The sequence below is a fragment of the Engystomops pustulosus genome, chromosome 9, assembly GCF_040894005.1.
Source record: "Engystomops pustulosus chromosome 9, aEngPut4.maternal, whole genome shotgun sequence".
NCBI lineage: Eukaryota > Metazoa > Chordata > Amphibia > Anura > Leptodactylidae > Engystomops > Engystomops pustulosus.
The window spans coordinates 7,149,870-7,177,073 of NC_092419.1; the positions used below are offsets into that span (position 1 = coordinate 7,149,870).

The window sequence follows — 27,204 nt, forward strand, 5'->3', positions numbered from 1 at the left end:
GAGAGGAGGACTGCTGCACGGGAACCAGGAGAGGAGGACTGCTGCACGGGAACCAGGAGAGGAGGACTGCTGCACGGGAACCAGGAGAGGAGGACTGCTGCACAGGAACCAGGAGAGGAGGACTGCTGCACAGGAACCAGGAGAGGAGGACTGCTGCACAGGAACCAGGAGAGGAGGACTGCTGCGGGGGCACAAGGAGAGGAGGAGTGCTGCACAGGAACCAGGAGAGGAGGACTGCTGCACAGGAACCAGGAGAGGAGGACTGCTGCACAGGAACCAGGAGAGGAGGACTGCTGCACAGGAACCAGGAGAGGAGGACTGCTGCACAGGAACCAGGAGAGGAGGACTGCTGCACGGGAACCAGGAGAGGAGGACTGCTGCACGGGAACCAGGAGAGGAGGACTGCTGCACAGGAACCAGGAGAGGAGGACTGCTGCGGGGACACCAGGAGAGGAGGACTGCTGCACGGGAACCAGGAGAGGAGGACTGCTGCACGGGAACCAGGAGAGGAGGACTGCTGCACAGGAACCAGGAGAGGAGGACTGCTGCACAGGAACCAGGAGAGGAGGACTGCTGCGGGGGCACAAGGAGAGGAGGACTGCTGCACAGGAACCAGGAGAGGAGGACTGCTGCACAGGAACCAGGAGAGGAGGACTGTTGCACGGGAACCAGGAGAGGAGGAGTGCTGCACAGGAACCAGGAGAGGAGGACTGCTGCACAGGAACCAGAAGAGGAGGACTGCTGCGGGGGCACATGGAGAGGAGGACTTCTGCACAGGAACCAGGAGAGGAGGACTGCTGCACAGGAACCAGGAGAGGAGGACTGCTGCACGGGAACCAGGAGAGGAGGACTGCTGCACGGGAACCAGGAGTGGAGGACTGCTGCACAGGAACCAGGAGAGGAGGACTGCTGCACGGGAACCAGGAGAGGAGGACTGCTGCACAGGAGGAGGAGGACTGCTGCACAGGAACCAGGAGAGGAGGACTGCTGCACAGGAACCAGGAGAGGAGGACTGCTGCACAGGAACCAGGAGAGTGAGGGGAACAGGGAGAAGAAGAGTGCTGCAAAGGAGAGGAGAAGACTGCTGCGGGGGATCAAGGAGATGAGAGCACTGCTGTAGAGGAATGTGGACAGGAGAAGACTGCTGTGGAGAAACAGGGGTAGGAGAGTAATTTATGAGGGAGAGATTAGAGGCCATAATATAAGGGGGAAATAAGAGGGGAAACAATGTGAGGGGGATTAAGGCAGGGGGCATTATTTGCTGGTGGTCACAGGGGGTATATTATTATTATATGGGGGTTAACAGGGGAACATTACAGAGTTTGGAGGACACAGGAAACTGCTACATCTCCCGTCCTTCTTTCTCTAGTGAGTAAGTTTATATCCAGCCTCTAAAAGTGACTCATCTCAGACAAAAAGTGCCTCTCTTCAGCTCATTTTTCCAAGACTTTAGAATAGATTTCTAATAGACGGTAAAATAATATTAGAAAGGACATTTCATACCTTTCTGTCAGATTAGTGAGGTAAAGATGGTGTAATCCTAGCTGTGGCAGTGGCGGCCGTCAGTACTAATTACATACACCGTGCTACTACACAGAACACACACAGCACCGCTACACGCCACACACTAACTCCGCCCACGTGACCGATCACATGCTGATGACGTCACCGCAGGTCCTGCAGCTCACTGAGAACCTACAGAGGAAAAGAAGAAACAGCCGGGCCCCGGGGCCGGAGGAGGAGGAGAGGCCCAGGAGAGACCGCAACCATGTCCGAGACATACGGTGAGAGAGACTGCAACCATGTCCGAGACATACGGTGAGAGAGACTGCAAACATGTCCGAGACATACGGTGAGAGAGACTGCAAACATGTCCGAGACATACGGTGAGAGAGACTGCAAACATGTCCGAGACATACGGTGAGAGAGACTGCAAACATGTCCGAGACATACGGTGAGAGAGACTGCAAACATGTCCGAGACATACGGTGAGAGAGACTGCAAACATGTCCGAGACATACGGTGAGAGAGACTGCAAACATGTCCGAGACATACGGTGAGAGAGACTGCAAACATGTCCGAGACATACGGTGAGAGAGACTGCAAACATGTCCGAGACATACGGTGAGAGAGACTGCAAACATGTCCGAGACATACGGTGAGAGAGACTGCAAACATGTCCGAGACATACGGTGAGAGAGACTGCAAACATGTCCGAGACATACGGTGAGAGAGACTGCAAACATGTCCGAGACATACGGTGAGAGAGACTGCAAACATGTCCGAGACATACGGTGAGAGAGACCGCAAACATGTCCGAGACATACGGTGAGAGAGACTGCAAACATGTCCGAGACATACGGTGAGAGAGACCGCAAACATGTCCGAGACATACGGTGAGAGAGACTGCAAACATGTCCGAGACATACGGTGAGAGAGACTGCAAACATGTACGAGACATACGGTGAGAGAGAGCGCAACCATGTCCGAGACATACGGTGAGAGAGAGCGCAACCATGTCCGAGACATACGGTGAGAGAGAGCGCAACCATGTCCGAGACATACGGTGAGAGAGAGCGCAACCATGTCCGAGACATACGGTGAGAGAGAGCGCAACCATGTCCGAGACATACGGTGAGAGAGACTGCAACCATGTCCGAGACATACGGTGAGAGAGACCGCAAACATGTCCGAGACATACGGTGAGAGAGACTGCAACCATGTCCGAGACATACGGTGAGAGAGACTGCAACCATGTCCGAGACATACGGTGAGAGAGAGCGCAACCATGTCCGAGACATACGGTGAGAGAGACTGCACGAGACTGGGGGAGATGTCTCATGATGGAGGCTGTGAGGTGACGGGAGGAGATGTCTCATGATGGAGGCTGTGAGGTGACGGGAGGAGATGTCTCATGATGGAGGCTGTGAGGTGACGGGAGGAGATGTCTCATGATGGAGGCTGTGAGGTGACAGGGGGGAGATGTCTCATGATGGAGGCTGTGAGGTGACAGGGGGAGATGTCTCATGATGGAGGCTGTGAGGTGACAGGGGGAGATGTCTCATGATGGAGGCTGTGAGGTGACGGGAGGAGATGTCTCATGATGGAGGCTGTGAGGTGACAGGGGGAGATGTCTCATGATGGAGGCTGTGAGGTGACAGGGGGAGATGTCTCATGATGGAGGCTGTGAGGTGACAGGGAGGAGATGTCTCATGATGGAGGCTGTGAGGTGACAGGAGGAGATGTCTCATGATGGAGGCTGTGAGGTGACAGGGGGAGATGTCTCATGATGGAGGCTGTGAGGTGACAGGGAGGAGATGTCTCATGATGGAGGCTGTGAGGTGACGGGAGGAGATGTCTCATGATGGAGGCTGTGAGGTGACGGGAGGAGATGTCTCATGATGGAGGCTGTGAGGTGACGGGAGGAGATGTCTCATGATGGAGGCTGTGAGGTGACGGGAGGAGATGTCTCATGATGGAGGCTGTGAGGTGACGGGAGGAGATGTCTCATGATGGAGGCTGTGAGGTGACAGGGGGAGATGTCTCATGATGGAGGCTGTGAGGTGGGGGGGGGATGTTATATTTTGGGCTCGGTCTCCTCCAACCCCCCCCTGCGTTGGGCTTGTGGTTTCCTGGCCTCCGGCGCGGGTCACATGTGACGTCTCCATCTTCCGCCCTGGATACAGATTTGCAGATTTCAGCTCTGAAGTTACAATTTGCTTTTTTCTGTTTTACCCATTGAAGGTTTTTCCCTTTTTTTTTTTAGCCTTTTTCAGCATTTTTTTATTTTTAATTTTTTGCAGCTTTTGCCGTCCTCCTATATCCGTGTGTGTACAAGTATAGGGGGGGGGGCCGCGGCCTGGTGCCTGACTACACTCATCCACCCCAACCGGTTTTTATAAAGTGCGGATGATTCTGGTTCCTCTTTCATGTTCCCTGACGTGTGACTGTCGTGACTTTGGGAGTTGTTATTTAAGCGACTGATTTCATCATTTTGTTTTTTTTTTTTCTCTTTAATTTTTAGATTTTCTCTTCAAGTTCCTGGTGATTGGCAGCGCCGGAACGGGCAAGTCCTGCCTCCTCCACCAGTTCATTGAGAGCAAATGTAAGTGCGAAACTACCACTCCCAGCAGGCACACTGGCGTGGAGCTTTGCACAATTGCCATGAGAGTGCGCCGAGCATGCTGGGAGTTGTAGTTCTTCTGATAATCTGTAGACGTGGCACCTTCATGGTCGCAATTTTTTCCTTCTAGTTAAGCAAGACTCTAACCACACCATCGGAGTGGAGTTTGGGTCCAGGATTGTGAATGTGGGAGGCAAATCGCTGAAGCTTCAGATCTGGGACACAGCGGGACAGGAGAGGTTTAGGTAAGTGTCACCCGAAACATGGAAATGAGATCCGGGGTGGCCCCGCTGCTTGTAGGGCTCATTAGATCCATAATCTGATGCTCATCCGGCCTCTCCACCCATTAGTGAGAATGTAGGTTCTGTATAAACGGGAGTCCAGATAACTGCAGGTCCTGTTGTCCCGGATCACTGCGGGTCTCAGGATTAGGGCCCTCACCAATCACCTTGACCACCCCTTTAATGGGAATTTCTCAGCCAATGTGGCCATGCAGTACTGCAGACAGTGCCCTGGAAATCTGTGTAGCCATAACCTTTGCAGCAGTATTGTGAAAAATGCATTTATGTTCCAGGATTGTAGCTGGACTTTGAGCACTGTGATGCATTGGTGTGTGCGGGATCTGCACGCCCCTCCCCTCTGCTCTGCGTAAAAGCTGTAGGAAGCTTTGATTTGAATGCTAGAGTAGTCACCCAGAGTAAGAGGAGAGGCTGTGAAGCACGGCAGTGCGGAGACCCAAGAGCACAGCAGGGTAAGGACATAGTAGCATTGCACCAATGTAGCGGAGGTACTGGTGGATGTTTCCTATGGTAACGAAGGCCTCCGGGCGCCATGTTTATTATTACTTATTCATAGAGCAGCAGTAATTCCCTGGTGCTGTACAGTCAGTAAGGGGTTCACATACATTACTTAAAGGGAACCTGCCATCTTAATAGGTAGATCCGGAGGCAGGTTCTTCTAATAAATGCCATTGGAGCCATTTTTAGGGTTAATCCTCCAGTGCCCGATCAGTTTGTAAATCTTTTATTGCTCTAATATGCAAATTAGTGAAAAAGGCTCAAAAGCAAGAACAAAATGCAAAACTGAAGAGATCAGGAGACAAGTGGAAGAAGGACCTTGCCCTGAGAGCTCACAATCTATGAGGAGAAGCCAGGAGACAGAGGGATGAGCCGGGCAGCAGAGAGGAGAAGCCAGGAGACAGAGGGATGAGCCGGGCAGCAGAGAAGAGAATCCAGGAGACAGAGGGATGAGCCGGGCAGCAGAGAGGAGAGGGAGAGGAGAAGCAAGGAGACAGAGGGATGAGCCGGGCAGCAGAGAGGAGAATCCAGGAGACAGAGGGATGAGCCGGGCAGCAGAGAGGAGAATCCAGGAGACAGAGGGATGAGCCGGGCAGCAGAGAGGAGAAGCCGGGAGACAGATGGATGAGCCGGGCAGCAGAGAGGAGAGGCAGAGGAGAAGCCAGGAGACGGAGGGATGAGCCGGGCAGCAGAGAGGAGAAGCCAGGAGACACAGGGATGAGCCGGGCAGCAGAGAGGAGAAGCCAGGAGACAGAGGGATGAGCTGGGCAGCAGAGAGGAGAGGGAGAGCAGAAGCAAGGAGACAGAGGGATGAGCCGGGCAGCAGAGTGGAGAGGCAGAGGAGAAGCCAGGAGACAGAGGGATGAGCCGGGCAGCAGAGAGGAGAAGCCAGGAGACAGAGGGATGAGCCGGGCAGCAGAGAGGAGAAGCCAGGAGACAGAGGGATGAGCCGGGCAGCAGAGAGGAGAAGCCAGGAGACAGAGGGATGAGCCGGGCAGCAGAGAGGAGAAGCCAGGAGACAGAGGGATGAGCCGGGCAGCAGAGAGGAGAGGGAGAGGAGAAGCCAGGAGACACAGGGATGAGCCAGGCAGCAGAGAGGAGAGGCAGAGGAGAAGCCAGGAGACACAGGGATGAGCCGGGCAGCAGAGAGGAGAAGCCGGGAGACAGAGGGATGAGCCGGGCAGCAGAGAGGAGAATCCAGGAGACAGAGGGATGAGCCGGGCAGCAGAGAGGAGAAGCCAGGAGACAGAGGGATGAGCCGCGCAGCAGAGTGGAGAGGCAGAGGAGAAGCAGAGGAGACAGAGGGATGAGCCGGGCAGCAGAGAGGAGAAGCAGAGGAGAAGCCAGGAGACAGAGGGATGAGCCGGGCAGCAGAGAGGAGAAGCCAGGAGACAGAGGGATGAGCCGGGCAGCAGAGAGGAGAAGCCAGGAGACAGAGGGATGAGCCGGGCAGCAGAGAGGAGAAGCCAGGAGACAGAGGGATGAGCCGGGCAGCAGAGAGGAGAAGCCAGGAGACAGAGGGATGAGCCGGGCAGCAGAGAGGAGAGGGAGAGGAGAAGCCAGGAGACACAGGGATGAGCCAGGCAGCAGAGAGGAGAGGCAGAGGAGAAGCCAGGAGACAGAGGGATGAGCCGGGCAGCAGAGAGGAGAGGCAGAGGAGAAGCCAGGAGACACAGGGATGAGCCGGGCAGCAGAGAGGAGAAGCCGGGAGACAGAGGGATGAGCCGGGCAGCAGAGAGGAGAAGCCGGGAGACAGAGGGATGAGCCGGGCAGCAGAGAGGAGAATCCAGGAGACAGAGGGATGAGCCGGGCAGCAGAGAGGAGAAGCCAGGAGACAGAGGGATGAGCCGGGCAGCAGAGAGGAGAGGCAGAGGAGAAGCAGAGGAGACAGAGGGATGAGCCGGGCAGCAGAGAGGAGAAGCAGAGGAGAAGCCAGGAGACAGAGGGATGAGCCGGGCAGCAGAGAGGAGAAGCCAGGAGACAGAGGGATGAGCCGGGCAGCAGAGAGGAGAAGCCAGGAGACAGAGGGATGAGCCGGGCAGCAGAGAGGAGAAGCCAGGAGACAGAGGGATGAGCCGGGCAGCAGAGAGGAGAAGCCAGGAGACAGAGGGATGAGCCGGGCAGCAGAGAGGAGAGGGAGAGGAGAAGCCAGGAGACACAGGGATGAGCCAGGCAGCAGAGAGGAGAGGCAGAGGAGAAGCCAGGAGACAGAGGGATGAGCCGGGCAGCAGAGAGGAGAAGCCAGGAGACAGAGGGATGAGCCGGGCAGCAGAGAGGAGAATCCAGGAGACAGAGGGATGAGCCGGGCAGCAGAGAGGAGAAGCCAGGAGACAGAGGGATGAGCCGCGCAGCAGAGTGGAGAGGCAGAGGAGAAGCAGAGGAGACAGAGGGATGAGCCGGGCAGCAGAGAGGAGAAGCCGGGAGACAGAGGGATGAGCCGGGCAGCAGAGAGGAGAATCCAGGAGACAGAGGGATGAGCCGGGCAGCAGAGAGGAGAAGCCAGGAGACAGAGGGATGAGCCGCGCAGCAGAGTGGAGAGGCAGAGGAGAAGCAGAGGAGACAGAGGGATGAGCCGGGCAGCAGAGAGGAGAAGCAGAGGAGAAGCCAGGAGACAGAGGGATGAGCCGGGCAGCAGAGAGGAGAAGCCAGGAGACAGAGGGATGAGCCGGGCAGCAGAGAGGAGAAGCCAGGAGACAGAGGGATGAGCCGGGCAGCAGAGAGGAGAGGGAGAGGAGAAGCCAGGAGACACAGGGATGAGCCAGGCAGCAGAGAGGAGAGGCAGAGGAGAAGCCAGGAGACAGAGGGATGAGCCGGGCAGCAGAGAGGAGAGGCAGAGGAGAAGCCAGGAGACACAGGGATGAGCCGGGCAGCAGAGAGGAGAAGCCGGGAGACAGAGGGATGAGCCGGGCAGCAGAGAGGAGAATCCAGGAGACAGAGGGATGAGCCGGGCAGCAGAGGGGAGAAGCCAGGAGACAGAGGGATGAGCCGCGCAGCAGAGTGGAGAGGCAGAGGAGAAGCAGAGGAGACAGAGGGATGAGCCGGGCAGCAGAGAGGAGAAGCAGAGGAGAAGCCAGGAGACAGAGGGATGAGCCGGGCAGCAGAGTGGAGAGGCAGAGGAGAAGCAGAGGAGACAGAGGGATGAGCCGGGCAGCAGAGAGGAGAAGCAGAGGAGAAGCCAGGAGACAGAGGGATGAGCCGGGCAGCAGAGAGGAGAAGCCAGGAGACAGAGGGATGAGCCGGGCAGCAGAGAGGAGAAGCCAGGAGACAGAGGGATGAGCCGGGCAGCAGAGAGGAGAAGCCAGGAGACAGAGGGATGAGCCGGGCAGCAGAGAGGAGAAGCCAGGAGACAGAGGGATGAGCCGGGCAGCAGAGAGGAGAGGGAGAGGAGAAGCCAGGAGACACAGGGATGAGCCAGGCAGCAGAGAGGAGAGGCAGAGGAGAAGCCAGGAGACAGAGGGATGAGCCGGGCAGCAGAGAGGAGAGGCAGAGGAGAAGCCAGGAGACACAGGGATGAGCCGGGCAGCAGAGAGGAGAAGCCGGGAGACAGAGGGATGAGCCGGGCAGCAGAGAGGAGAAGCCGGGAGACAGAGGGATGAGCCGGGCAGCAGAGAGGAGAATCCAGGAGACAGAGGGATGAGCCGGGCAGCAGAGAGGAGAAGCCAGGAGACAGAGGGATGAGCCGGGCAGCAGAGAGGAGAGGCAGAGGAGAAGCAGAGGAGACAGAGGGATGAGCCGGGCAGCAGAGAGGAGAAGCAGAGGAGAAGCCAGGAGACAGAGGGATGAGCCGGGCAGCAGAGAGGAGAAGCCAGGAGACAGAGGGATGAGCCGGGCAGCAGAGAGGAGAAGCCAGGAGACAGAGGGATGAGCCGGGCAGCAGAGAGGAGAAGCCAGGAGACAGAGGGATGAGCCGGGCAGCAGAGAGGAGAAGCCAGGAGACAGAGGGATGAGCCGGGCAGCAGAGAGGAGAGGGAGAGGAGAAGCCAGGAGACACAGGGATGAGCCAGGCAGCAGAGAGGAGAGGCAGAGGAGAAGCCAGGAGACAGAGGGATGAGCCGGGCAGCAGAGAGGAGAAGCCAGGAGACAGAGGGATGAGCCGGGCAGCAGAGAGGAGAATCCAGGAGACAGAGGGATGAGCCGGGCAGCAGAGAGGAGAAGCCAGGAGACAGAGGGATGAGCCGCGCAGCAGAGTGGAGAGGCAGAGGAGAAGCAGAGGAGACAGAGGGATGAGCCGGGCAGCAGAGAGGAGAAGCCAGGAGACAGAGGGATGAGCCGGGCAGCAGAGAGGAGAGGCAGAGGAGAAGCCAGGAGACAGAGGGATGAGCCGGGCAGCAGAGAGGAGAGGCAGAGGAGAAGCCAGGGGACAGAGGGATGAGCCGGGCAGCAGAGAGGAGAAGCCAGGAGAGAGAGGGATGAGCCGGGCAGCAGAGAGGAGAGGCAGAGGAGAAGCCAGGGGACAGAGGGATGAGCCGGGCAGCAGAGAGGAGAATCCAGGAGACAGAGGGATGAGCCGGGCAGCAGAGAGGAGAAGCCGGGAGACAGATGGATGAGCCGGGCAGCAGAGAGGAGAGGCAGAGGAGAAGCCAGGAGAGGGATGAGCCGGGCAGCAGAGAGGAGAAGCCGGGAGACAGATGGATGAGCCGGGCAGCAGAGAGGAGAGGCAGAGGAGAAGCCAGGAGAGGGATGAGCCGGGCAGCAGAGAGGAGAGGCAGAGGAGAAGCCAGGGGACAGAGGGATGAGCCGGGCAGCAGAGAGGAGAATCCAGGAGACAGAGGGATGAGCCGGGCAGCAGAGAGGAGAATCCAGGAGACAGAGGGATGAGCCGGGCAGCAGAGAGGAGAAGCCGGGAGACAGATGGATGAGCCGGGCAGCAGAGAGGAGAGGCAGAGGAGAAGCCAGGAGAGGGATGAGCCGGGCAGCAGAGAGGAGAAGCCGGGAGACAGATGGATGAGCCGGGCAGCAGAGAGGCAGAGGAGAAGCCAGGAGAGGGATGAGCCGGGCAGCAGAGAGGAGAGGCAGAGGAGAAGCCAGGAGACAGAGGGATGAGCCGGGCAGCAGAGAGGAGAGGCAGAGGAGAAGCAGGAGACAGAGGGATGAGCCGGGCAGCAGAGAGGAGAGGCAGAGGAGAAGCCAGGAGAGAGAGGGATGAGCCGGGCAGCAGAGAGGAGAGGCAGAGGAGAAGCCAGGAGACAGAGGGGTGAGCCGGGCAGCAGAGAGGAGAAGGCAGGAGACAGAGGGATGAGCCGGGCAGCAGAGAGGAGAAGCCAGGAGACGGAGGGATGAGCCAGGCAGCAGAGAGGAGAAGCCAGGAGACGGAGGGATGAGCCGGGCAGCCGAGAGGAGAGGCAGAGGAGAAGCCAGGAGACGGAGGGATGAGCCGGGCAGCAGAGAGGAGAGGCAGAGGAGAAGCCAGGAGACAGAGGGATGAGCCGGGCAGCAGAGAGGAGAGGGAGAGGAGAAGCCAGGAGACAGAGGGATGAGCCGGGCAGCAGAGTGGAGAGGCAGAGGAGAAGCCAGGAGACGGAGGGATGAGCCGGGCAGCAGAGAGGAGAATCCAGGAGACAGAGGGATGAGCCGGGCAGCAGAGAGGAGAAGCCAGGAGACAGAGGGATGAGCCGGGCAGCAGAGTGGAGAGGCAGAGGAGAAGCCAGGAGACAGAGGGATGAGCCGGGCAGCAGAGTGGAGAGGCAGAGGAGAAGCCAGGAGACAGAGGGATGAGCCGGGCAGCAGAGAGGAGAGGCAGAGGAGAAGCCAGGAGAGAGAGGGATGAGCCGGGCAGCAGAGAGGAGAAGCCAGGAGACAGAGGGATGAGCCGGGCAGCAGAGAGGAGAGGCAGAGGAGAAGCCAGGAGACAGAGGGATGAGCCGGGCAGCAGAGAGGAGAAGCAGAGGAGAAGCAAGGAGACACAGGGATGAGCCGGGCAGCAGAGAGGAGAGGGAGAGGAGAAGCCAGGGGACAGAGGGATGAGCCGGGCAGCAGAGAGGAGAAGCCGGGCAGCAGATAAGACAGAGGGATGAGCCGGGCAGCAGAGAGGAGAAGCAGAGGAAGGGTCTGATACCAGAGATGTTCTTGTGATGGAGACGGCAGGTTGTAGTAAGGACTGGATGCAGAGTTAGAGATGACTCCAAGGCTGTGGACTTTAGGACTTAATGCAGGTGAGAAGTTCAGTCCTGATCCAACAACCACCACAACATCGCGCCTCTCCTCATATTCAATCCTTTCAAACATCTTGGTCCTGTCTAATTGATCTTCCCATTTATTACATTTTTTTCTTAAATGTTTTTCCCAGTAAGAAGAGATGCTGGAATTTATCTGTGATATTCCCCATGAACCTTTTCTCAAAACTGAAGTCGGGATCTACGGTTCCACAACATAAAAATCTGCAGTGTTTTCTTGACGTTTACATCAGCAGACTTCCCTACCGTTCCTGATTTTACTAATCAATCTACTTTCGCATAGATCCTTCCTTTGTAAAATCAACTTTTAAAATTATGCTGAAGAGCCAGATGTGATCTGGGGGTGTTTCCAGAGCCACCCAGTGCTGTAGCTTCACAGGCTGTTACAATGAGCAGATCAGTTTTCCCCCTTCCCCCTGCACTTCCTGCTGCTGCTAGATTTCACAGGCAAAGGGAGAGCAGAAATCTGATCTACTCATATGAACAGCCTGTGAAGCTAGAGCACTGAGGGACTCTGGTGACGCCCCCCAGAGCCCTTCAGGCTCATTAGCACAGTTATGCAAGTTGATTTTGACTTTTAAGGAAGGAGCCCATGTAACAAATATGAGAAGTAAGTGTCCCTGGATTATCACGATGGATTCTTATTGGCGATTTCCTTATACTTATGTTTCGCTGATGCTGATACAGACTCCATATTTCCTTCTGAGATTCATCAAACATCTCCATCTCTCCCAACCAATTATCTCTGCTATGTGCTGCCATTTATAGAGACGTTCAACTAGACAAAAATGTATATGTTTTAGCCACTTTTCTCCCCCCCCTTTTGAATTTTTAACCATTAATATTCCATTTTCATAAATTCTACTACATCTATAGACCAATTGTAGATCATTCAAATAGAGTTCAGATAATGATGTAAATTTGCTCATTTTCCCATTGCTAAAAATTTTGTGAGATGAATTCCTTGTTTCTTCCAAAAAACCAAAATCCTGAAAATTCATGAATTCTTTGAAAAGTCTGACCCGTCTGATTCTTACTCTTCTATTCCACAGGTCAGTTACGCGCAGTTACTACAGAGGAGCAGCGGGGGCGCTGTTAGTCTATGACATTGCCAGGTGAGTCTGGATGGGCTATAGTAGTGGGCGCTACTACTCCCCTCTCCTCCTGGACATGATGCTGTGGGGTCCGAAACGCGTTTTTCCCGACGGGTTACACGAATATTACCGATTTTCCCTGAATTGCCCTGGGATCTTGGCGCAGGCGATTGGATTGTGGCGCATCGGCGCCAGCATGCATGCAACGGAAATTGGGGGCCGTGGCCGTAAGATAACCCGACGGATTCGGAAAAATCGCCGTATTTAAAAAAAAAAAAAAAGTGTCTCTTGACACGCGCTTACCTGCACTCAGGATAGGACGGTGAACTTCAGTGAATTCAGTGAACTCCGACGGAATACAGCACAGCAGCGACACCTGGTGGACATCGGGCGCACGACCTTATTGGATCGCCGGAAGACCCGAATCCTCCACTGAAAACGCGCGGCTGGATCGCGACAGGACCGGGTAAGTAAATCTGCCCCATTGTGGGGCAGATTTACTTACCCGGCCCATTCGCGATCCAGCGGCGCGTTCTCTGAACAGGATTCGGGTCCGGACGGGATTTATGAAGGTAGTTCCTCCGCCGTCCACCAGGTGGCGCTGCTGCGCTGAAAATCAACTGAACGCGCCGCAATGCACCGAGCTGGACCAGGTGAAGGTAAGCGCTTCCCAAGCGACACAATTTTCGGTTTTTAAATGCGGCGGTTTTTCCGAATCAGTCGGGTTTTCGCTCGGCCACGCCCCCCGATTTCCGTCGCGTGCATGCCGGTGCCACAATCCGATGGCGTGCGCCAAAATCCCGGGGCAATTCAGGTACAATCGGCGCAAATCAGAAATATTCGGGTAACACGTTGGGAAAACACGAATCGGGCCCTTAGTAAATGACCCCCTGTGTGTTTGGTGTTGGTGACGTGTCCTGACGTCTCCCATACCGTGTGTACAATGCCACCAGTTAGACCAGTTTGGAGCCTGGTGCAGGGTTTGGTTGCGACCCAGAACAAAGTTAATGAACAACCATTGTAGATCCAGTTCTCAGAAGCTGCACGTATGACCTCTGCGGCGCTCCCGTCAGGAGTGCGATACGCGAGGCTTTATCTCCGGACGTCACCTCCTGCCAATATGGAGGTCAATAAGGGCAATGGGCGCCGGGGATTTTACAGTCCTGATGAGATTGTGATGTTGAGTAAAGATTTGGATTCATTTCAAAACTGTTAACTCAGTTAAAAGAGAACTTGTCACCAGGTTTGACCCCACTAAACTCCTATCCCCCGCAGGAGGTGGGGGGTGACATTTGCTTCTAGAATCCCCTCTCGTTGGTTTACCCCCATCTACCCATGAGATGGATCAAGTTTAGTTGTTGGAGTGGATCTATAGCACCTAGAAACATGCTGCTAGTGTCATGTTAAAGATATATATATATATTACACAGGCAGTCCCCCGGTTACATACAAGATAGGTTCCTTGGGTTTGTACTTAAGTTGAATTTGTATGTAAGTCAGATCTGTATATTTTATAGTTGTAACCCCAGACCAAAAAAATTTTTTGGCACATTGATTTTCAATATTTTTTGCTGTAGTGAGACCAATGATTATCAATAAAGCTTCATTACAGACACCGTACAGATCACTGCAGCCTGGGAGTAAAGCAACATCCAAACAGCTTCACCAGAGGTCACAGTGGGTAAAGGGGGTGGTCTGTAAAATAATGTTTAGGATTATGGCTTTATGAGCTACAGAACCAGAGATACAGACAGATAAATGTATAGTTAAATAGTTTATACGATTGGAAAAAGACATCATCCTTCAAGTTCAATCAAGGATGAGAAAGGGATTTATGGGAAACCTTTAAGGTTTGATGAATGCAAACCAGACACTTCTATGATGTTATCACATATCAATACCTCATCCCACTATATCTATGGCCAGTGTTGTGTTCTAGTGAGTGCAGCGCCTCCCCCCTTACCATCCTCAGGCTGCATGTGGTAGAGAAACAAACTGTGATTTCCTACATCCTTTTATTATTTCTGCATATTATGTGGTTAGGGAGAAATCCCCATTTTAATCCATATGCTAATGAGGCTGTTTGTGCACTCTGGATGCGTCTCATCACCTGGAGAACTGCTATTCCTGCCTTAACCACTTAAGATGTTTAGGCAGTAATAGCATTGTGTCCGGTGCTGCCTCATTAGCATACGGATTACACTGGGAATATCTCGGGAACCGCATAATGCACTGAAAGAACAAGACATCTTGTATTGCTCTACAACACGCTGTCTGCATAATGTAGCACTTGCTGGAAGGAAGGGGTAGCCTCCCTTTAACGGAAATTATCTGATATACCGTATTTTTCGGACTATAAGGCGCACTATCAATAAATGCCTGCTAAACCTTCTATATAAGGTGCATCGGATTATAAGGCGCAGCGCAATAAATGACCAGCAGGTGGCAGACCTGTGCACTGTTCAAGGCAGCTGCAGTTGCAGACTAACGCATCTCCAGCGTGTCACAGAGCTCCGATCTCAGAGCTATGGGCTTTTGGGGGTTAATGTTGCAAGGGTGATGCTGCAGGGGTTAAGCCGTCTCCCTCTGCCCTGTACAGTGGGGGCTGTTGCAGGATTTTGCTGGCGCCGGGCTCTTACACACTACGTCTTGTCTGTACAGTGCGGTTCATGTATAAGGCGCACCATTGATTTCTAAAAAAAAAAGGATTTTTTTGTGCACCTTATAGTCCGAAAAGTAAAGTATCTGAAAAAATAAACCTACAAAATGATTCCTGACTCCTGGGAGCATATTAAGGGAGTCCTGTAACTAACAGCCGTGATCGGTCTTGGCGCTGCCAACCTCTAGAATGCCGCATTCATTTATAACCACAGCATATAAGTGGTTGGTGCTGCTGAATGACCGCTGCTATGACAACTGGGAATAGCAACATACTGAAAATGTAAGATCGGAATGTAAGTACTTTATAAAAAAAAATTTCTTAAAGGAAATCTTCCACCAGGATGAAGGATTGTAAATCAAACGCACTGATATCCTGGTGTGCGCCTCCTCTGGCAGGATCCACTTTTCTTTTAGCTTCTTATGCCCTGGTTTTTAAAATTATGCAAAATGAGCCTAAGGGGCTTCAGACATAGTTAACATTTTTTTAGCGCACGGAGCCCCTTAGGCTCATTTGCATAATCTTTAATTTATTTTTTTTTTTAAACAAGGCTATCCCGCCAGACAGGGAACACACCAGTATGTCAGTGTGCTTGATTTATAATCCTTTATCCTGGTGCTAGATGTCCTTTAAAACATGATAAAACTGTAGCCCTGTTATTTTACTTACCTTAAAGGGATTTTCCCCATCTGCAGAGTTGTTAATATAGTCGGACAACGCTTTTAAAGGGCAGGATGAAGGATTGTATGCAAATGAGCATGAGGGGCTCCAGGTTCCATGGGTGTTAATGGGTGTCATTTGCATACATTCTTTCATGCTGGTGGTAGATGCCCTTTAACTTGGGACTTGATGAATTTGCGTGCTTTGTCCACTAGGGGGGCCCCTTGTACTAGCGCATATGTCCTCTTTCTTATCTGTGACTGTGGGATTCCTGTGTCCTGTCTGACTACTAGGCGTTTACTCCTTGTTGTAGAGCGGTGGTCACACTGGCTGGTGCCGCTAAGCAGTATACAGACATGTGATATATACATGGGTCTGGCAGGAACGATCTGCACTGGTGTATTATGGGTCTATGGTAGCACCTGCCTCTATACACCATAGGTAGAGCTGATGATTTACCCCCCTATGATCTCTTTAGCTTTATACATTGTGATCCTGATGTTCTGTCGTTTCAGCCGAGAGACGTACAACTCCCTGACCAACTGGTTAACCGATGCCCGGACGCTGGCCAGCCCCAACATCATCATCATTCTGTGTGGGAACAAGAAGGACCTGGACGCCGAGCGAGAGGTGACGTTTTTAGAGGCTTCTCGCTTTGCCCAGGAAAACGGTGAGACCCCCCCCCCCCCCCCAGACCTTGAGATGCCAATCACTTTTGCTTGTATATTGGATCAAAACTGAAACATTTTTAAAAGGGGTTTTCTTATGTTCTTTAATGTTCAACAGTTTTATTCTGGTAAGATTGCATTGCACCTTAAAGGAAATTTTCAATCAACATCCATCATGGGGACACTTACTCATAGATCCGGGCACTGTGACTGTGGTATCTTCTTATATGTGTCATCCCTGGCCTGCTTGCTTCTAAAATCAACTTTTACAATTATGCTAATGAGCTAGAAGTGTGCTGGGGGTGTTACCAGAGCCCCTCCGTGCGGTAGCTCATTAGCATAATGATAAAAGTTGATGTTAGAAGGAAGGAGGCCATGGATAACAGATATAAGAAGATACCACAGTCCCGGTGCCGGGATCTATGAGTAATGTCCCTGATTTATTAGGATGGATTTCGGTGGTTGATTTCCTTTATTTCCAGAATCCTATAATTAAATTGGAAGAAATTTCTTTCTTTTTTTTGTAGAATTGATGTTCTTAGAAACCAGTGCACTGACCGGAGAGAACGTGGAGGAGGCTTTCCTGAAGTGCGCCCGGACAATATTAAATAAAATAGATTCAGGTAAGTTGAGATTTTGAAGAAGGAGAAAGTTGTCGATGTGTGTTACATTTAAAGGGATATGTCCACCTAAACCACTCAGGGCTGAGATGGGATTAAAGGGATTGTACCAAGCCAGAAAATGATCCTCTACATAGAGATTGGGGGATAATAAACAACAGGCAGTCCCCTACTTAAGGACACCCAACTTACAGACGGACCCCTTTGCCCCTTGTGACCTCTGGTGACCGCTCTGCCCTCTGTGACCTCTGGTGACCTCTCTGGATGTTACTATAGTCCCAGGCTGCAATGATCAGCTGTAATATGTCTGTAATGAAGCTTTATTCATAATTAGGGGTCCCATTTCAGCCAAAATTTTGAAAATCGAATTTTTTTTTTTTGTCTGGATCTACAATTATAAAATATACAGTTTCGACTTACATACAAATTCAACTTAAGAACAAACTGATGGACCCCATCTTGTAAGTAACCCCGGACTGCCTGTAATCGGTGAAGGTAAGACTGTTGGGACCGCCATCAATCCATAGAACAGGAGGGGTCCTGTACTCGCTAATGATAATCCAGCCCTGTCCACATCTCTTGTCTCCTCTGGAAACCCAGTGTTACTTTAAAATAGCGCTGGGTGCCCACAGGTGTGTCTCTTGGGGCGCCCGCAGGTGTGTCTCTGGGGGCGCCCGCGGGTGTGTCTCTGGGGGCGCCCGCAGGTGTGTCTCTGGGGGCGCCCGCGGGTGTGTCTCTGGGGGCGCCCGCGGGTGTGTCTCTGGGGGCGCCCGCGGGTGTGTCTCTGGGGGCGCCCGCGGGTGTGTCTCTGGGGGCGCCCGCGGGTGTGTCTCTGGGGGCGCCCGCGGGTGTGTCTCTGGGGGCGCCCGCGGGTGTGTCTCTGGGGGCGCCCGCAGGTGTGTCTCTGGGGGCGCCCGCAGGTGTGTCTCTGGGGGCGCCCGCGGGTGTGTCTCTGGGGGCGCCCGCGGGTGTGTCTCTGGGGGCGCCCGCGGGTGTGTCTCTGGGGGCGCCCGCGGGTGTGTCTCTGGGGGCGCCCGCGGGTGTGTCTCTGGGGGCGCCCGCGGGTGTGTCTCTGGGGGCGCCCGCGGGTGTGTCTCTGGGGGCGCCCGCGGGTGTGTCTCTGGGGGCGCCCGCGGGTGTGTCTCTGGGGGCGCCCGCGGGTGTGTCTCTGGGGGCGCCCGCGGGTGTGTCTCTGGGGGCGCCCGCGGGTGTGTCTCTGGGGGCGCCCGCGGGTGTGTCTCTGGGGGCGCCCGCGGGTGTGTCTCTGGGGGCGCCCGCGGGTGTGTCTCTGGGGGCGCCCGCGGGTGTGTCTCTGGGGGCGCCCGCGGGTGTGTCTCTGGGGGCGCCCGCGGGTGTGTCTCTGGGGGCGCCCGCGGGTGTGTCTCTGGGGGCGCCCGCGGGTGTGTCTCTGGGGGCGCCCGCGGGTGTGTCTCTGGGTGCCACGGGTTCACCACCACTGCACTAGACTATGGGCTTAATGGTTGTCAATGGGAAGATTTTATGTAACTAAGAGCTTCACCAGAACTTCCATAGAGTAACACAAGCTCCGTGCGCTGGTATATAGAGAGAGATCTTCTCAGAGATCTCTATACATCACCACATTATCCTTTTTTTTTCTAAACATATAATTAATAAAAATGTATAAGACACAAAATAAATGATACATTATGTATTAATATTAGCAGGACAACCTTAACAATACATAAAATAAACTGTCATAAAACACTAAAACTTTCCTCGCAAAACACTGAATTTGTTTAAGGCTATATTCACACGAACGTATGCGGGACATATATACGGCGTACATACGTCCCCCATACACTCCTATGGCCTCACGGCGCCGTACGGGTGCAGCACTGGGGTCCTGGGTTCGAATCCCACCCAGGTCAACATCTGCAAAGAGTTTGTATGTTCTCTCCGTGTTTGCGTGGGTTTCCTCCGGGTCCTCTGGTTCCCTCCCACACTCCAAAAACATACTGTTAGGTTGTTGTGAGCCCCATTGGGGACAGGGAGCGATTTGACAACTCTGTGCAGCGCTGCGGAATCTATATAAAGAATTATTATTATTTACGGTACAGCACTTGTGCGGCGCTGTACCATTCTGTAGCCCGTAGAAAGATAAGATAAGATAATCCTTTATTAGTCCCACAGTGGGGAAATAGACATGTCCTATCTTTCGACGGAATATGGCGCCATATATTCCTATGGAGGGGGGTGACCTGTGCTCATCCCCTGCTCCTCTCACCGACGCCGATGTATGCCCGCCGTACTACGGTACAGCAGGCATATATCGTGTGAATGAAGTTTAAAGAAGTTATTAAACGTAAAAAAGTTCACATCCCCCCCCCTTGCCCTAGACGTTTTTTTCCCGCCTTTGAACCCCCTAATGGATTTAGCACGTCACTTTTTCTCCATTTTGCAACATATAAAAAAATGTAACAACAAGTGATCAAAAGGTCGCACAGTCCTCAAAATGGTCCCAATTAAAACATCAGCTCATCACACAGTGAAAGTCGTTAAAACCGAGGGCACAAGAAAATGGCACAAACGCGTTTTTTTCACCGATCTCACAGCATTTGGAATTTTTTTCCAGCTTCCCAGTACACGGCATGGAATAATAAATATCATCACTGCGAAGTGCATTTTGTCGGCAGAAATAAGCCCTCGTACCGCTCTGCACGGGGAAAAATGAAAAGTCACAGATTTTTGAAGGTGGGGAGCGCAAAATAAGCGAAAAAAGGCTGCGTCCTTAAGGGGTTAAAGGCTGTTGTATAAGATTGGAAAACCCCCGGCTGCTGCGTTCAAGAACGATTACAATGAATGAGGCCTCAATACCACGTTCACTAATGATTTGGGGAAAAAACAGCCATGTTTTTCTCATCCTGCGTAACCCTTTAATGTCTGCGGATCTTTTGACAATTTTTTTTTTTTCCAATACACTGCGCCTAATGGATGTGTTGTTATATTCTGCGCCACCAGGGGGCGCTCCCTGCATTCTGTCTCATCAGTGTCCATGTACAAGCTACAAGTTCCTCTACTTGAAGTCAAAATGATTGTTTAACCCTTCGCCTTCACCGGACATGTGTCGCTCTGTATCAGATGCTCAAAGAAGAAACTAGATTGTGCTTTTTATTTTTTTACTAATTCACCCCAATTTTTTATATTTTTTGTGTTGCTTTGTGGTTTAAGCTGCCTCTTCAGAACACATTAAAGGGGTGTCCCACCACTAGGACCTCCAGGGATCAGGAGAACAGGGCAGGAAAGTCCTCCCTGGTAGTGCAATATTCACTTCTATGGTGCCGCTAGGGCCGAGGTGGCGAACCTATGGCACCCGGGCCATCTCACTCTCTGTTTGCACCCGGGCCATCGCCCCAGATCAGAGTTTGCCAGACACGTTGAGTGACTCAAGGCCTCCTCCCGCATAGTCCAGGATGTGCTCCGTTCAGGACTATTTTAAAGCAACACTTTTTGAGCTTTCCCCTGCCTCTTTCAAGGCGCCAGAACGTCCTCCGGGCGCCAATGCATCCTCTAATCCAATATGTCCGTCCATCCTCTCCCTCTTCTCAGAAAAATTTTAATTTTCATGCAAATGAGTATTTTGGTGCACAGTGGGTGTGGCCACTAGTCCCGTTGCACCGCTCCTTGCCCATCTAGAATCATTTGGGGTGCGAGTTTTCTACGTTATCATACCCTCCCACCTGACGACATGTCCAGGGAGTGTTGTCGTAGTCACCGGGGGGGGGTTGGACACCTCCAGTCCTGACAATCTGATTATTCTCTTATTAACCTCTCGATGGATAAGGAGACGGATTTTCTACGTGGCTGATACCATTTTCCATACACGGCTGTGACGGAGCGGGGCATTAGTGGGTGATACGTGTCTAGGAGTGGAGTGTGAGCTTCTGGGACCGGGGGACATCTATGTGACATCGCTCCGTCATCCCTCATCAGTCACCTCCTAATCCCGATAATCCAGACAGGTCATGTTACTATTTTTGCAGGGATTTTCCTGGAATTCCTTTTCTATTGATCACGGATCCTTTAGACTATCACATGGATGGGGGTCCGGAGTGTTGGGCCCAGCGCTGTGGCCCGTTACCTGCTCACCAGCGCCATACGTTGTATAGTGGCCGCATTGCCGTGTCCTTGGTGCACGCTTCTCGCTAAAGTTTTTTTTCCTCCTGTGTTTTCTAGGAGAGCTGGATCCTGAGCGGATGGGATCCGGAATCCAGTACGGAGAAGCGTCACCGCGGCACGCAAGGCACACGCAGGGGGCGCAGCTACAGAACCGACAGCCGTGCAACTGCTAGTGAGAAAGGTAAGTGCATTCCATGCATCATACACAGGGCTCAGCCCTATCTGATAGCTGGGGGTCCTGATCACCAGCACGGGGGTCCCATTTCATAGTCTAGATCAGTGATGGCGAACCTTTTAGAGACCGAGTGCCCAAACTACAACCAAGTCCCACTTATTTATCGCAAAGTGCCAACACAGAAATGTAATTAGTGATTTATACTCCTGCTCTGTCACAGTTTTCATTGATATCAGCCCCTGAGGACACCAATAAAGCAGAAAATAGGAGAAATTTGGATGATCATTGTAGCTTCCCTCCAGGGTCCCATAAACAGGAAGAATTGTCAGAGCCGGAGCAGGAGCTACAGTGATAATCCAGATCTGTCCGCACCTTCCCTCTACTCCAGTGTCCCAGGCAGCTCTGTGCACAGCAAGTCCTGGGCTGTCTGGGACTGCAGGAAGATACCTGGAGTCCTCTCTGGTGATGGCCTGAGTGCCCATAGAGAGGGCTCCGAGTGCCACCTCTGGCACCAGTGCCATAGGTTCGCCACCACTGGTCTAGATGGACCGGGGCCGTCACTCTCAGTCCAATAATTGACCTGATGCTCCTGTCTCATTATAGCAGTGTGCAGTATAGCACCACCTGGTGTACTGAGTGTACAGCACTGTGCAGTATAGCGCCACCTATAGCACCACCTGGTGTACTGAGTGTATAGCAGTGTGCAGTATAGCACCACCTGGTGTACTGAGTGTATAGTAGTGTGCAGTATAGCACCACCTGGTGTACTGAGTGTATAGCAGTGTGCAGTATAGCACCACCTGGTGTACTGAGTGTATAGCACTGTGCAGTATAGCACCACCTGGTGTACTGAGTGTATAGCAGTGTGCAGTATAGCACCACCTGGTGTACTGAGTGTATAGTAGTGTGCAGTATAGCACCACCTGGTGTACTGAGTGTATAGCAGTGTGCAGTATAGCACCACCTGGTGTACTGAGTGTATAGCAGTGTGCAGTATAGCACCACCTGGTGTACTGAGTGTATAGCAGTGTGCAGTATAGCACCACCTGGTGTATTGAGTGTATAGCAGTGTGCAGTATAGCGCCACCTGGTGTACTGAGTGTATAGCAGTGTGCAGTATAGCGCCACCTGGTGTACTGAGTGTATAGCAGTGTGCAGTATAGCGCCACCTGGTGTACTGAGTGTATAGCAGTGTGCAGTATAGCACCACCTGATGTACTGAGTGTATAGTAGTGTGCAGTATAGCACCACCTGGTGTATTGAGTGTATAGCAGTGTGCAGTATAGCACCACCTGGTGTACTGAGTGTATAGCAGTGTGCAGTATAGCACCACCTGGTGTACTGAGTGTATAGCAGTGTGCAGTATAGCACCACCTGGTGTATTGAGTGTATAGCAGTGTGCAGTATAGCACCACCTGGTGTATTGAGTGTATAGCAGTGTGCAGTATAGCACCACCTGGTGTATTGAGTGTATAGCAGTGTGCAGTATAGCACCACCTGGTGTACTGAGTGTATAGCAGTGTGCAGTATAGCACCACCTGGTGTACTGAGTGTATAGTAGTGTGCAGTATAGCACCACCTGGTGTATTGAGTGTATAGCAGTGTGCAGTATAGCACCACCTGGTGTACTGAGTGTATAGCAGTGTGCAGTATAGCACCACCTGGTGTACTGAGTGTATAGCAGTGTGCAGTATAGCGCCACCTGGTGTACTGAGTGTATAGCAGTGTGCAGTATAGCACCACCTGGTGTACTGAGTGTATAGCAGTGTGCAGTATAGCACCACCTGGTGTACGGAGTGTATAGCAGTGTGCAGTATAGCACCACCTGGTGTATTGAGTGTATAGCAGTGTGCAGTATAGCGCCACCTGGTGTACTGAGTGTATAGCAGTGTGCAGTATAGCACCACCTGGTGTACTGAGTGTATAGCAGTGTGCAATATAGCACCACCTGGTGTACTGAGTGTATAGCAGTGTGCAGTATAGCACCACCTGGTGTACTGAGTGTATAGCAGTGTGCAGTATAGCACCACCTGGTGTACTGAGTGTATAGTAGTGTGCTGTATAGCGCCACCTGGTGTACTGAGTGTATAGCAGTGTGCAGTATAGCACCACCTGGTGTATTGAGTGTATAGCAGTGTGCAGTATAGCACCACCTGGTGTATTGAGTGTATAGCAGTGTGCAGTATAGCGCCACCTGGTGTATTGAGTGTATAGCAGTGTGCAGTATAGCGCCACCTGGTGTACTGAGTGTATAGTAGTGTGCTGTATAGCACCACCTGGTGTACTGAGTGTATAGCAGTGTGCAGTATAGCGCCACCTGGTGTATTGAGTGTATAGCAGTGTGCAGTATAGCACCACCTGGTGTACTGAGTGTATAGCAGTGTGCTGTATAGCACCACCTGGTGTACTGAGTGTATAGCAGTGTGCAGTATAGCACCACCTGGTGTATTGAGTGTATAGCAGTGTGCAGTATAGCGCCACCTGGTGTACTGAGTGTATAGCAGTGTGCAATATAGCACCACCTGGTGTACTGAGTGTATAGCAGTGTGCAGTGTAGCGCCACCTGGTGTACTGAGTGTATAGTAGTGTGCAGTGTAGCGCCACCTGGTGTACTGAGTGTATAGCAGTGTGCAGTATAGCGCCACCTGGTGTACTGAGTGTATAGCAGTGTGCAGTATAGCACCACCTGGTGTACTGAGTGTATAGTAGTGTGCAGTATAGCGCCACCTATAGCACCACCTGGTGTACTGAGTGTATAGTAGTGTGCAGTATAGCACCACCTGGTATTCTGAGTGTATAGTAGTGTGCAGTATAGCGCCACCTGGTGTACTGAGTGTATAGTAGTGTGCAGTATAGCGCCACCTGGTGTACTGAGTGTATAGTAGCGTGCAGTATAGCGCCACCTGGTGTTCAGAGTTTATAGCAGCGTTTATGCAACCACCTAAGCCGCGGCTGATTGACAGGCAGAGAAAGATCTCTACATAGTGATGCTATTGGTGAAGCTGCCAATAGAAGAGCTTTGTCCTGCTTGTCAGGAAAGGAGCATGGCCTCTGCAGTCACATAATGTAAGGGACCTGCTCCCCTGCCATAGAGGAGCCTGATTTTGACCAGCTCTGTGTGACATCATGGAGAGTGACGGCCCCTGTACCAGGGGTATTAGGGGTAGTTTCATTGGATGGGGCAGGAGGAGGTATTTGGGGGGCTGATAATTATCTGCTTTTCTCTCCACAGCCTGTGAATACGTTAGAGGAGAAGCACTTTTCGTCTTGCCCCTCCCTCATTGCACTTTGTATGAAAGCCGCGCCCACCCGCCCGCTCCTCCGTCCTGGTGTTTAGAAGCCCCTTATGACGGACAGTTTCCTGATACGGCTACTAAACGCAGCCCGAGCATCGGAAAGCTGCGCCCCCCCCCCCCCCCCCCCATGTACCTCATCCAGGGAGGGGGAAGGGTTAATATTGAAAGCTCCGGCTCCTCCCGTCCATTGTACCCACCGTCCATGCCACGATACCCACGTGCCACTAATTAGTCTTTTCCCATAATGCTTTGCTGCTCAAGACATGTGATTTATTCTCCTCTTTTGCCAAATTTTATTTTGTACTTTTTTTTTTTTGTTTGTTTTTTGGAGAAAAGTTCTGAAGACCGGAGCCGGCAGGACGCTGCCATAGAAGAGCCGGGACCTGCTGTACATAGCACTGACTGGCAAACGGTTAAAGGGGTTGTCTCATGACCAAAACTGTGAATAGGGGAGAAGGGTTCCCCGCTGTTTGGAAAAATTGGCTGCCTTGTTCCACTTCCATTGGATGAAGCCGCCTCCTCCTGAATTCACTCAGACTCAATGAGAACATTAACCAATTTACCATCAAAATCCATCAGGATAAATCAGGGACATTACCCATAGATCCAGGGACCGGGACTGCGGTATCTTCTTATATCTGTTATCCATGGCCTCCTGCCTTCTCAGATTATGCTAACCAGTCAGAAGTGCTCTGGGGTGTGTTACCAGAGCCCCTCTGTGCTGTAGCTTTACAGGCTATTATACTGTCTCTCTCTACTCTATCTGCTTGACGTAATCAAACACAGTAGGAGGGGGATGTGATCCGTGCACAGTATAACAGCCTGTGAAACCACAGCACGGAGGGGCTCTGGTAACGCCCCTAAGAGCCCGTCAGACTCTGCATAATTTTAAAAGTTGATATTAGAAGAAAGGAGGCCATGGATAACAGATATAAGAAGATACCACAGTCCCGGTGCCTGGATCTATGGGTAATGTCCCTGGTTTATCAGGATGGATTTAAAGGAAATGTTTGACCGTGCAAAACTACAAAGTGAACAATGGCTGATGTGTCCTAACACTGCTCTGCTTTTAGTTTTGGCGTTGAGTCGCTCCACAGACCCTCCTCCTCCTCCTCCTCCTCCTCCTCCTTGAGTAGAAGCTGTAGCAGGATTCTGGTTGAATACTACAGCAGCCACACAGAAGGGGGGGGCACTGTAGAAGATCAGTGCAGAGAGCTAAGAGCACAGCAGGGTGAGGATGAGCCTCTAATGCACTTTGGGAGGCTACAATCCAGAAATATAAATTGATCTTTCACTGTTATGTATCTACTAATTACACAGATTTATCCTCCTACCAAACACTGGCTTCGGCTTCACAACTGCGGACTCCTTCCTTTTAAAGGGGTCGTCCGTAGGGTAAAAAACATGGCAGCTTTTATCCAAAAACGTTGACCACACTTGACCCTGGGCAGTGCGTGGTACAGCAGCTCCGCTGTAACAGGGATGAATGGAGCTTAATTGCAATACCACATACCACCCAAGGTCAGGGGTGGCGCTGTTTTTAGCAGCCATGTTTTCCTTCAGACCACCACTGGAATCGGTGACCCCCCCCCCCCCCCCCCTATAGAGGAATGAGTGACTCCGGACCCTCGCAATCATTGGGGGGTCACATACAATCTTCCTGTGGATATGACGCGAGCCTCGTTCATGGGACGGCCCCTTTAACCACAATCCGTATGTTTTTTCTCTAGTTTGCTGTAATTTATCAGATTTGAGCCATTTTTTATATATATATTTTGTTTCTTTTAATGAAAGGTTTTCCGTGTCCCCTCCGTGGGTTTTTTTATTATTTCACAAAGCGATCGGAGGACGTGAGGACGATACTGTTATAAATACTCTCTGTATGAAATAAAAACTATGGAATATTTATCCATGTGGGAAGAGGAATTCTTGGAAACCTACATCCCGGGAAGAAAGTTACATGGAATTCTCCGGGGTCAATGTATCCGGCACAGGCTCCGCCTACCATGCGCCGTTGACCTTTGGATTCTGTTTAGAGCTTGGTGGACTCAATGGGGGTCATTTACTAAGGGCTCCGCGGCGAATTCTGCCGGGATTTTGGCACACGCGATCGGAATGCTCTGGCTTTCACGCGTCAGAAACCAGGGGGCGTGGCCATCGGACAACCTGACGCATTTGGAAAAACCGTGGAATTTAAAAAACGTTTTGTGTCGCAAGATCAAGCACTCACATGCACCGGGAAGAAGAAGGTGAACTCCGGCGGAGCTCGGGGCAGCAGTGACACCTGCTGGACATCGGGCCCACGACCTTAGTAAATCCCGGCGAGGCGACTCAGCGTCAGACAACGCGTTGCGGGACCACGACTGGACCAGGTAAGTAAATGAGCCCCAATGTTTCGGTTCGGGTTTAGCCGACAGGAAACAGACGCAGGAGTGTCCCCCTGGCCCACCCTAGCCGTGGCTTGGAGCTAGGGGCGTCCGTTTTCCAATGTAACAATAAGTCACATGGACCGAACCCGAACGGAAAGATCCATCCGCTCATCTCTGGTCCTGTTCTGACACGGTGGAGGCGCATGATTATGACCACCAGCCAATATCCAATGGGGCAGATTTACTTACCTGGTCCGTTCGCGATCCAGCGGCGCGTTCTCTGCGGTGGATTCGAGTCCGGCCGGGATTCACTAAGGTAGTTCCTCCGACGTCCACCAGGTGGCGCTGCTGCGCTGAAGTTCCCCGGAGGCGCGCTGGAATGCCCTGAAATTCACCGGCCTATACCTGGTGAAGGTAAGTGTAATTTTCGCGA

General features: G+C 52.4%; 1 protein-coding gene across 2 annotated transcripts; it reads left to right on the forward strand.

Annotated features, from left to right (window-relative positions):
- The first annotated feature begins 1,626 nt into the window (after nucleotides 1-1,626).
- Nucleotides 1,627-26,310, forward strand: LOC140076378 (ras-related protein Rab-4B-like). Of its 2 annotated transcripts, none has more exons than XM_072122901.1 (8): nucleotides 1,627-1,784; nucleotides 4,025-4,105; nucleotides 4,254-4,368; nucleotides 12,146-12,208; nucleotides 16,022-16,176; nucleotides 16,702-16,797; nucleotides 20,989-21,112; nucleotides 24,339-26,310. In XM_072122901.1, the coding sequence occupies exons 1-7, from the start codon at nucleotides 1,769-1,771 to the stop codon at nucleotides 21,102-21,104; spliced, it is 642 nt and encodes a 213-aa protein (XP_071979002.1). In that variant the 5' UTR covers nucleotides 1,627-1,768; the 3' UTR covers nucleotides 21,105-21,112; nucleotides 24,339-26,310. The 2 variants fall into 2 exon arrangements, with proteins under 2 accessions (XP_071979002.1, XP_071979003.1); XM_072122902.1 differs by lacking the exon at nucleotides 1,627-1,784 and adding an exon at nucleotides 2,756-2,804.
- The last annotated feature ends 894 nt before the right edge of the window (nucleotides 26,311-27,204 follow it).

Excerpts from the sequence above, each read along its gene's own strand:
- LOC140076378 (XM_072122901.1), top strand. Across the intron at positions 4,369-12,145 it reads GCGGGACAGGAGAGGTTTAG|GTCAGTTACGCGCAGTTACT; the intron begins GTAAGTGTCACC and ends TCTATTCCACAG. Across the intron at positions 16,177-16,701 it reads TCGCTTTGCCCAGGAAAACG|AATTGATGTTCTTAGAAACC; the intron begins GTGAGACCCCCC and ends TTTTTTTTGTAG.